This window comes from Vigna angularis, chromosome 2 (genome assembly GCF_016808095.1).
Source record: "Vigna angularis cultivar LongXiaoDou No.4 chromosome 2, ASM1680809v1, whole genome shotgun sequence".
Classification (NCBI taxonomy): Eukaryota; Viridiplantae; Streptophyta; class Magnoliopsida; order Fabales; family Fabaceae; genus Vigna; species Vigna angularis.
The window spans coordinates 22,909,641-22,920,717 of record NC_068971.1 but is presented as its reverse complement, the minus strand read 5'-3'; the positions used below and the strand labels follow the sequence as shown (position 1 = coordinate 22,920,717).

At 39.3% G+C, this 11,077-nt stretch overlaps 2 protein-coding genes across 2 annotated transcripts; both read right to left on the bottom strand.

Annotated features, from left to right (window-relative positions):
• Positions 1 to 1,880: 1,880 nt before the first annotated feature.
• LOC108327402 (protein FAR-RED IMPAIRED RESPONSE 1-like) lies at positions 1,881 to 4,287 on the bottom strand. Its single transcript, XM_017561110.1, has 2 exons — positions 2,116 to 4,287; positions 1,881 to 2,030 (listed from the first exon to the last, which is right to left on the bottom strand). The coding sequence occupies exons 1-2, from the start codon at positions 4,285 to 4,287 to the stop codon at positions 1,881 to 1,883; spliced, it is 2,322 nt and encodes a 773-aa protein (XP_017416599.1).
• A 4,707-nt stretch (positions 4,288 to 8,994) lies between these two features.
• On the bottom strand, positions 8,995 to 10,232 carry LOC128195603 (uncharacterized). The gene is made up of 3 exons (XM_052873739.1): positions 9,366 to 10,232; positions 9,202 to 9,291; positions 8,995 to 9,112 (listed from the first exon to the last, which is right to left on the bottom strand). Exon 1 carries the CDS (start codon positions 10,081 to 10,083, stop codon positions 9,508 to 9,510), a length of 576 nt encoding a protein of 191 aa, XP_052729699.1. The 5' UTR covers positions 10,084 to 10,232; the 3' UTR covers positions 8,995 to 9,112; positions 9,202 to 9,291; positions 9,366 to 9,507.
• Positions 10,233 to 11,077: the final 845 nt, after the last annotated feature.

The window sequence follows — 11,077 nt, the reverse complement described above, 5'->3', positions numbered from 1 at the left end:
AGTGATGCTGCTCAAAATACACTGCTGTAATCGTTTACACCCCCTTGTAAACGATTACCCGAGAGAAATTCATGTTTTGTAAAGAAACTTCAACTGAGGTACTCAGTGAGGATAACGTGGGTGACCAGTGAGCAAACCAGTATTTTTTAGTGACCATTTCAGGCAGAAGTGCACCTGTATTTGGATGGGGAGGTATTATTTGGTAAGTGCTGTTGATGTTTTACTGACAATTTGTATATTTTATGATAAATTAAACATTACAAATTAAATGACGAAGATTGACAATAAGGAACTTCATTAAATTAAAGACTTCAAATTATGAAAATAGGTACTGTGATACATAGTTTTTTTCGAATGCAGAAAATATAGCCTAAACATCCAATTCTAAGTGTTAGGATTGTTTTGAGAAGCACTTTTGAACTGTTGCAGTTGTTCTTCAATGTTCCCAACGCGCGATTGCAATGCATCAAACCTTGTAGTGATGACGATGTCCATGTTTTGAAATCTGTTTTCAAAGGCATCGAATCGAGTTTCAAACGCATCAAATCTTGTACCAACGAAGGTCTGAAGTTGTTCTATGCGGTTGATGACATTATTTAGTGTTGTAGATGAACTGCCTTGTTCATCATCTGAGCCCTGTTGATGTTGACCTTGGTGTACGGGGGGATGGGGGGCGTTGGCTTTGGGAACCCATTCTCCATCATCATTTTGCACATAACCAAATGATGCTACAACTTCACTACCCATTTTTTGCTTGAACTTAACTTCTGAAATGGGATCAGTGTTAGTAGGCACTTCAAAGTGTTCCATGAAGATGGTTATCAAATGTGGATATGGCAACTTTGCGTTCTCCCTTAACGCTCTTTTCATCTTATATCTAATAAGATGTCCCCAATTAATTTGAATGGAATTTAAAAATGCCCATAGGAGCATAATATCCTCTTCGGATGCCTGACCAATATTGGTTGTACGAGGAATTAAAACTCGAGTCAGAACATAATGAAGTATCCTTGGTTGAACCTTCATGTGGCCAGCTAGTATTCTGGATTGTATGACTGCATCATCTCTACACACTAGTTGCCTTGCAGTAACAGAATCGTATTGTTCTTTCCACTCATCTACAAGTCTTCCTTCATAACAAACACCATCAGGGGGGAGATCAGTCAGTTGTTGAAAAAGATTAGGGCTAACCCTAATTTTGACACCTTTAACCTCGCTTCGAATAACCCCAGTATCTGATATTAACATGTTGCTGTAGAACACTCTCACTTATTCTGGGTGGTAATGTCTTCTTGAAGACAAATTTAGTTAGCCCAGCTTCGGCCAAGATGTCATAGAACTGAAAGTTTTTTCCTTCAAAGTAACCATCCTCTAGATACTTACTTTCCAAGATTTCACGATTGACGAAATGGGAGTCATATTTGTGCTTTTGCTCATCTGACGAGAAGAGGTCATTGGTAGGAGTTGAAGGTAATGACGATGGTGACGGGGTAGGACTGCAGCGGCGTCGACGTCCACCAAAGGAAGAAGATGCCTTTTGTTTCTTGGTTGCACGATCACCCATTGAATTGTGTTTAGGGTTTTGCAGTCACAGTATTGAGGATTTGTAACAGTATTGGAGGAAGGACGTGCTAGGGCGGTTATAATCACGATTTCAATTCACACACGTTCTGTATGTAGTGATGTAAATGGGTACTTATACTTATGTGTTATCACCAGGGTTATGTAATCGATTACGACTGCGTAGTAATCGATTACAGTACTGTATCTTGCTGTCTTTATATGTTTCCAAACATTGAACACTTGGATTTCATTCACCAGCATTATGAATTACAAAAACTTAATAAATTCACAAATAAACATTGAACAAGTTGTATTTATCAACTAATGTTATCGAAATTGTTATGTACAGCTAACAACAATGACATAAATCCTAAATGACCCATTTCGGTATCTTGTGATAGTTGGATAGAGTCCGCGTGAAATTGAACATGGTCATCACGTTCAGAAACATTACATGCCCTTGTCTCCTGCAAAAACAAAATTATTAATTAGAACTATATTCATACAACTTAAAGTATTTTATCAATATTTTGAACGTAATTAATGACTCACCATATGAAGGGTGGGTGGTGTTGAAGTCTTCCTGCCTGAAGCGGACTTTCTTCTTTGGGTTCTTTTCTCAACGGTGGACTTCAACCTGTTTGTGCGTGGACGTCCTTTTCGCTTAACAGTTGCAGGACTGTGAACAACCACATCAGATGTTCCAACTGGAGTATGTGGAATTGACGTGCATGCACCAGTATCGTATCTTAGTTGGCCTGCATGACTGATGATGTTATTTGTCATCGATGAACTGAAACCAAATTTTTGACCAAGACAATGAATTTCTTTTTCCAATTCAGAAGTAGCAACCTCAGACTCACACGCAACTTCTGCAATTTCATAAAAACGTTTGCACAACATCTTGTATCTTTGCATGCGTGGGTCATTACTAGAAGTACTATACGATGTTGTTATTAGTGTGTGTCTTCTTCGGATATTTTTGCTCCAACGCCGCAAAATGTATTCTGAGGGAACACTGTATACATCTTCTTGACCAAATACCAATAGGGAATGACGACATATAATTCCTCTAAACTGAAACAGTTGGCAAGAGCAAGTGGTTGACTGTGTGAGGGGATCAAATTGAACTTTGTAAAATTTATCAGGTAAAGGATTACCTTCCCACATTCGTTCCTCTTTTATAGTGTAAGTGTTCCACAAGTCGTCCTTTAAGGTGTCTTTGATGAAACAATTCATCCTTGAACGGAACTCTGTTTGGACCTCCTCAAACTTTGCATGTGTGTATTGAACTTGAAATTGTCTCTCAATCGGTGACTGAGAGCCACATGCAATAGTGGTGTTCATGGACGAGAAGTCCGCTTCTATTTCCTTTTGGGCCTTTACTCTAACAGCATTGTCGTATTGAACCACAAATTGTTGAAGAGTGGTTGTGGAATTAATAAATCCATCAAAAAAAGCATTTATTCCCTCACTTATCTGAGTGGTAGACATGCCTGCCCAAAATTTATTTTTCAAATAACACGGAACCCATTTATGTCTCTCTTGGTACAAATTACATAGCCATTCATTTTCCTGGATTCCATGTTTTGTAAGTAGTTCCTCCCAACCCTTTTTAAATTCTGTTGGACAACCACAATCATATATAAGCGCATGTAGTTCGCTTTTGATAGCGGCATTATTTCTATAGTCGTGGAATTTTTCAGGAAACTTCTTCAGGATGTGCCATAAACACCACCTATGCCTCGTATTAGGAAACACTTGTTCAATAGCGTTGGCCATTGCCCTGCATTGATCAGTTATAATGCCTTCAGGACTCTTATTACGCATGCATCTAAGCCAACATTGGAACAACCATACAAATGAGTCAGTGTCTTCCGAAGACAACAATCCACAACCAAGTAAAATGGAGTGTCCATGATGGTTAACTCCCACAAAAGGTGCAAATGGCATGTCGTACTTATTTGTTAAGTAAGTTGTGTCAAACGAAACAACATCACCAAATTCTTCACATGCAGCACGACTTCTTGCATCAGCCCAAAACACACTACATATTTTATTCCCTTCATCGAGTGTAATGTCATAGAAGAACTCGTTATTTGTATCTTTCATTGAAGAAAAGTATCGTAGGAGTGTCTGACCATCACCATCCTTACATAAAGATCTTCTGTGTTGGACAATGTAGTTTCTCGCGTCCCGCTCGACGAAGTCCATGTTTTCATAGCCCCCGGCATCGTTGACAATGCTAAGGAAACTCTTATTTAACCTAACTCCAGCATCATGGTTCACCTCCAACGTGTGTTTTTCTTGCATGCTTAACTTTCTATTCGCTGCAAAAAGGTTGGAGTTATTCGGGCAAAGATCATGGTTGTGGTCCAGAACAACGGTTCTTATAAAACACTTGTCGTCCTTCTTTGCAATGGTTATCTCAGCAGGACATTGGTTAGTTTGACTTGGAAGTGTTTTGACCACAGGTTTGACGGAAGACACATATTTCCCTTCCCTTGAACAAACTAATCTCAAGTAGTACACGTTGTTGTCTTTATCTTTTTTAGAAGTTCTAGTCCGCACGACAAACCCACATCTAATGGCGTAGTTTGTGTAAAAGGTTCTAGCTTCAATCATTGATTCAAAACACATTTGCACTGTTGGGTCCATATCCAATAAACTTTCATTACGGTCATCAACATTGTCAGTACAGTCATTGGCTTCATCCACATTCATTGTGTGCTTGGACATTACACCCAGCTTTAAAGATGAAGCACATCGTTTTCAGTCATAAAACTTACGAAATTTACCACTGTCTAGTGAAAAATAAAATGTACATAAACCCATTTGGAAAAACTTAAGTAATATGTACCGTGTTGGAATGGTGGTGCCCTTTAATGAAGGTCAAATGTTCCTAACCAACATCCTCTTCAACATTTACGTCCACCATAAATGAACTTCTGTGGTTCTCACCAAACTTCCCAAGCTGCCTCTATCCGTTGTCTTTAATGAAGAAGAAAGTAAGTTTTGTGGAGGTGGTTGGTTAATGTAGGGAAAAGTTAACTTTGGACGTTGATGTACGTCTTTGGTACGCGAAAGTTGATGGTTGGGCAGCTGAAGCACTAATTTGGTAACCCACGCAAACCATGCATTCAATGTTTGTCAGCATAAAGTTTCTCTCTCTCTTAACCCACAATCAATGCTTTTCACTTTTAAAGATTTCCTATCAAATCAGACATATCTCCACATTTAATGCTACTTCATTTCATCAAGTTACTTTGAAGTAACATCTCATCATACATCTTGCCTTCTTAACGTGGTCTTTCTATTTGGACTGAAAATTTCAGCTTAATCATGGATGCATGGCAAGACCTTGTTTATGATGATGATGTCCTTGAATCGTTTTTGAAAAAATGCGATGCGTCGGCATTGCTTATACCTGGTCCTGCAGGTAACATCCAAGTAGCTTTCTTGAATAGAACGGGAACAGAACAACCCAAATCCACACAAGAATTTGCTGCTGATGTTGCTCAGGCTACTTATGAACGAGATTTCAACTCCAATGCTTGGAAATGGGCACAGATGTTTATTGAACATCACGGTATGGTACAGTCAATGAAATACACGGTTCAAACATAATTATTACTTTCACCAGTTCTAATCTGTTTTCATTCATTTTTTGTTATTGGAGGTTTGGTCACGGATGGCAAATTCGAAAACGTCAACTCCCTCCAAGACGCAAAATCACTAGAGGTCCTTCCATTTGTTGCTTGCATATTGAAAGAGTGCAAGCCAAATGGGTTGGGAGATATGCAGTTGACTGTTAAGGTATTATTGCCTTTCCTGTATTGTACAACAGTACATGTTATGGTAGATTCATAACTTATTATATGTTTGAAGGACCCAACTGCCACGATGAAGGCTTCGTTGCACAAGAAAGTTCTTGAAGATCCTCAATTTGCAGACAATATCGGAGTTGGTTCTGTTATGCTACTGAATCTTGTAACCCTTCCATTTTGTACTTAAATTGCATAATTATCTTGTTTGTCTTTCAATGTTCCTATCACTAATTTGGTGTGTACATTTAGGTCCACCCTTTCGCTACATGTCCGCAAAACTACTACCTCAATATTACGTATCGCTCTATAGTGAAGGTTTTTCCAGCTAATGTTTGTCCTCCAACAATTGACCTCGTTAAGGACACCCCAAAACCTGTCATTCGACTCCCTATGTGGGCAGAGAAGAAACTCAATGTGGATGACATCCTCCGCAAATTTGTACCTCCAACTGACCAACCATCAACGTCCAAACAACCAGACAACTAGTAGTGGGATTTGGATAACTGTCATATTAATATTTGAAGACGATTATAACTATGTAATGGATAACTGTAATATTCAAAACCTGCAATGTATTATTGTTGTGAATCATGTGTACGTTAACAACTATTAATCTTGTTTTATGATGTGGTTGATTGTGTTATACAAATGTTTTGAAGTTAATTCTGTTATAAAATGCTTGGGGGTCACCCATGTTATCCTGACTGACTACCTGAGTTGACCTTTGTGTACAAATATGGATTTTCTCTCGCGTAATCGTTTACAAGTGGGGTGTAAACGGTTACACCAGTGTATTTTGAGCAGCATCAATCAGCCCTTCCCCAACTTGTTTCCCCACTCAGAATGGGTTCTTCCCCACTGCTTGGTGTCACCTAACATCACCCACCATCATCTCCCAACACTCATAGACCTCCACCTTCACACACACATGTGCAGATGTCACTGAAAAATACTGGTTTGCTCACTGGTCACCCACGTTATCCTCACTGAGTACCTCAGTTGAACTTTCAGTACAAATATGGATTTTCTCTCGCGTAATCGTTTACAAGGGGGGTGTAAACGATTACACCAGTGTATTTTGAGCAGCATCACTCAGCCCTTGCACACATTGCTCCCCCTACTCAGATTGGGTTCTTCCACACTGCTTGGGGTCACCTAACATCACCCCTCACCATCTACCAACACTCATAGACCTCCACCTTCACAGACACATGTGCAGATGTCACTGAAAAATACTGCTTTGGTCACTAGTCACCCACGTTATCCTGACTGGCTACCTCAGTTGAAGTTTCTGTACAAAACAGGAATTTCTCTCGGGTAATCGTTTACAAGGGGGGTGTAAACGATTACAGCAGTGTATTTTGAGCAGCATCACTCAGCCCTTGCACACATTGCTCCTCCCACTCAGATTGGGTTCTTCCACACTGCTTGGGGTCACCATACATCACCCCCCACCATCTACCAACACTCAAACACCTCCACATTCACAGACACATGTGTAGATGTCACTGAAAAATACTGGTTTGCTCACTGGTCACCCACGTTATCCTCACTGACTACCTCAGTTGAACTTTCTGTACAAATATGGATTTTCTCTCGCGTAATCGTTTACAAGGGTGAGGTAAACGATTATAGCAGTGTATTTTGAGCAGCATCACTCAGCCCTTGCATACATTGCTCCCCCAACTCAGATTGGGTTATACCACACTGCTTGGGGTCACCATACATCACCCCCCACCATCTACCAACACTCAAACACCTGCACCTTCACAGACACATGCGCAGATGTCACTGAAAAATACTGCTTTGGTCAATGGTCACCCACGTTATCCTCACTGGCTACCTCAATTGAAGTTTCTGTACAAATATGGAATTTCTCTCGCGTAATCGTTTACAAGGGGGGTGTAAACGATTACAGTAGTGTATTTTGAGCAGCATCACTCAGCCCTTGCACACATTGCTCCCCCCACTCAGATTGGGTTCTTCCACACTGCTTGGGGTCACCTAACATCACCCCCGACCATCTACCAACACTCAAACACCTCCACCTTCACAGACACATGTGCAGATGTCACTGAAAAATACTGCTTTGGTCACTGGTCACCCACGTTATCCTGACTGGCTACCTCAGTTGAAGTTTATGTACAAAACAGGAATTTCTCTCGGGTAATCGTTTACAAGGGGGGTGTAAACGATTACAGCAGTGTATTTTGAGCAGCATCACTCAACCCTTGCACACATTGCTCCCCCCACTCAGATTGGGTTCTTCCACACTGCTTGGGGTCACCTAACATCACCCCCGACCATCTACCAACACTCAAGCACCTCCACCTTCACAGACACATGTGCAGATGTCACTGAAAAATACTACTTTGGTCACTGGTCACCCACGTTATCCTGACTGACTACCTCAGGTGAACTTTCTGTACAAAACAGGATTTTCTCTCGCGTAATCGTTTACAAGGGGGGTGTAAACGATTACATCATCCTCTTTTGTGTACAAAACACACAGTATTGTCCCGTAACTCTTTACTAACCCACTGTAAACGATTATAATTTCCTTTTTGCACCACCCGAACTCAGAACTTCGTCAACTCCCTTGCAATAACCACACTTAATTTCACTTATTAAACCTTCGCTTACTATTCGAATACTTATTACAAAGGTGCCTGATTTTTTCAATAAAACATTTATTCATTAAAACAAACACAACGTCAAAAAAATTGAATTCAAATTCCAACCAATAATCTTATTACATAAACAATGTCTACATTATCAACTTCCATTATGTACATATATAAACATGTTGTGTTACAAGAACAAATTTTTCATGGGTAACCAATCCTAAAAAATGTCATATAGCTCTATGGCTTCCATTCGTCTTATGTTCTCGTTGTCCAGGATCCAGTCACATACATACTTCTTTCTGATCCCAAGCAGGTCCTCCTGAAACCAACAATTTCCCCATTACAAACCAACACATGTGATAATCTTAACAAACACAATTGCTACTTACGGTTGTATATTGAGGCATGCTTTTTCCGTTGTATTTGTCATCTCCATCCCAAATTTCCATTGCTTTCAACATTATCACTCCACAATCATGCCTTAAATAATATAGCCACCACATTAAATTAATGATAAACATTTATTGAACACAACACAATATAGTACAGCAGTACAATTCAAAAAACTTACAGGTTTGGTTGGGATGAGATATTTGCTTGTTTAACAGTCAAAGGAGCAATACTACCTTCCGGTCTATTCATCAATAGGCAAAAAAACCGTGCCATATTTTCAGCCTAGAAGTAAACAATTACAAAAAAAGCTTCAACAATACAGTGTAATCTAACAATCACAGGGTCATCAACAATAAAAAGTGTAGAATCTTACAACAGCTGTGTCTATCCTTTTCCGGTCTCTGATCCCCTTACCCAATGAGTCAATCACAAATATCTCTAATGAACTCAATTTCACTGAATAACACCACCAGTGATCATCGTGGACAAATGGCATAAACAACTACAAACAGTCAAAAAAATATCAATAACACATTTCCGACCCAAAACTACATAAATATTGCACATTAAAGGTTACTCACAAAGTCAGCTGTGCCAAAGTCTCCAAGTCCAAAATGATCGCAACGCAGATAACTGATAGTTATGAAGCGTGAATACATGACGATTTTGGGGACGTTTCCTATAATCTGTAAGAATATTGTGCTGTGGACAATTTCAAAATCATCAATCCAAAATCAATCAAAAAAACTTTATTCATCTTAATCAAAAATACAATATCAAATTTTATTTACCGAGTATAATGGACTAAAATGAATCCTCTTAACAACACCGCACAACCTTTTCTCAAAGTACATAAACATGGTACAAGCAAATAACACCACCTACACAATAAAAAAATTCCACTTTACTAACATAAACTACAACATCAAACACAAAGAAATGTAAGAATACTAACCATGTTATCAACGTATTTCATCGGGGCCAAAGTGTAAAATGAAGTCGTGCTCAAGGTTTGCCCAATTATCTCGCTTACAACCCTAAACATATAAATATTAGTCAATCACATTGAAAACAGATTGGCCAACCATAGCTACAGTTCACACCAAATACTTGTATATAGTGATCTCTCTGATGCTTACTGCTCTATACAATTGGTCTACATCAACAGTGGTCCTTGGATCCCCAGCAAAATTGCGCAATGGGGGGATAACCAATGGGACGACCTCAGGTTGGACTTCATCACCATCATCGTCGATTTCAATAAAAACAATTTTTTCATCACTTCTTGAAACTATCTCATCTTCATATGAGGTTTTATCCTCCCCTCTTGCTTCCGTATCTGCACCTAGAGGGTCATCAACTGAATTACCATCACCACCAACTTCAGGCTCTTGGTCACCCCCAACTTCAGGTGCTTCATCAACTCCGCCACCAACTTCTTCATCACTACCACATGCATCTTTTACGGTAAAGATTGGAGTTTCACAAATCTCAATTAACTCCCTAGTAAGAACTCCAATCTTGGCATTCAATGCTCTGAGTCCTTCATTGTTTTTCCTCAATCTCTCCTCGGCACCTACTTCCCATGTGCCGTCATCAGAGCTTTCGTCATCATCTTCCTCAAGCTTGGGTCCTTTAGTGCTGGATCCTTCACTCATCCCTCCCTCATCCATGTGGAAAGCTGCACGGATTTCCGGCCGATGACGATCCTCCTTACTTACATACCACTCCAGATTTAACTACACCATTATCACACAACATATTTTCACAAATAAGACAATCAATTTTTACATAAATAATCACAAAAGTCAAAGCACTTACATCTCCGGTCTTAAATATATGTTCAATTTTTTCAGTGCTTGCTTTATATGGGAACCATCGCATTATGCGCGGGAAAAACCTGTGTGAAGCATGACCATGCAAAGAAAGTCTTTCAACCGCCCAAGCCTACAATATCATAATATTATTTCATCAAACCTAATTGACAATGTTCTTCACTACATCAAAATAATCAACTATAAATCATGTTACCTGTAACACTGCCACATTGCCACTAAGAGTGAGTGAATGCGCGATATCTCTTGTCATAATTTTCTTCTTACATTTATTTAAATTTTGTACAATATGATTATGTACACCGGTGCACCAATCGTATAGACACAAACTGTCTAAGTCATCTAACACTACAAAAGGCATGTTACAAACACGCCTTGATTTCCTAGGAAAATAAAAAACAACCAAACAAACTAATATATATAACCTACATACTACATCAACATCAATGTCATTATCATGCACAATTACATTAAACATGTCCGTCAAATCCTTCAAACTGATACTTTTTTATTTGAACATTTCACCAACCATTCCAACAACTACTTCATCAAACGGAATCTCTAAACCACCTCTTTCTAAACATAGGCTCATTAACACATCAATAACTGAAAAGGGCACCAATTGTTGACTCACTCTAAAACTATTATCATGTCCGGCCCACCTACAAACCATAACCTTCACTAATTTCAAATTCACCTCCACAGGGTTATTAATATTCAAACACCACATAAATGGAGTCATCCTAATGCGCTCCACATGACACTTTTGTAGTAAACGATTCATTTCAATAATGATCGATGAGTCCATCGAGATAAGAAGCCGCCACTACAA

Coding starts and splice junctions, on each gene's coding strand:
- LOC108327402 (XM_017561110.1), bottom strand. CDS start 4,287: ATGAATGTGGATGAAGCCAATGACTGTACTGACAATGTTGATGACCGT. Junction 2,031..2,115: donor CACCACCCACCCTTCATATG/GTGAGTCATTAA, acceptor TTGTTTTTGCAG/GAGACAAGGGCATGTAATGT.
- LOC128195603 (XM_052873739.1), bottom strand. CDS start 10,083: ATGGATGAGGGAGGGATGAGTGAAGGATCCAGCACTAAAGGACCCAAG.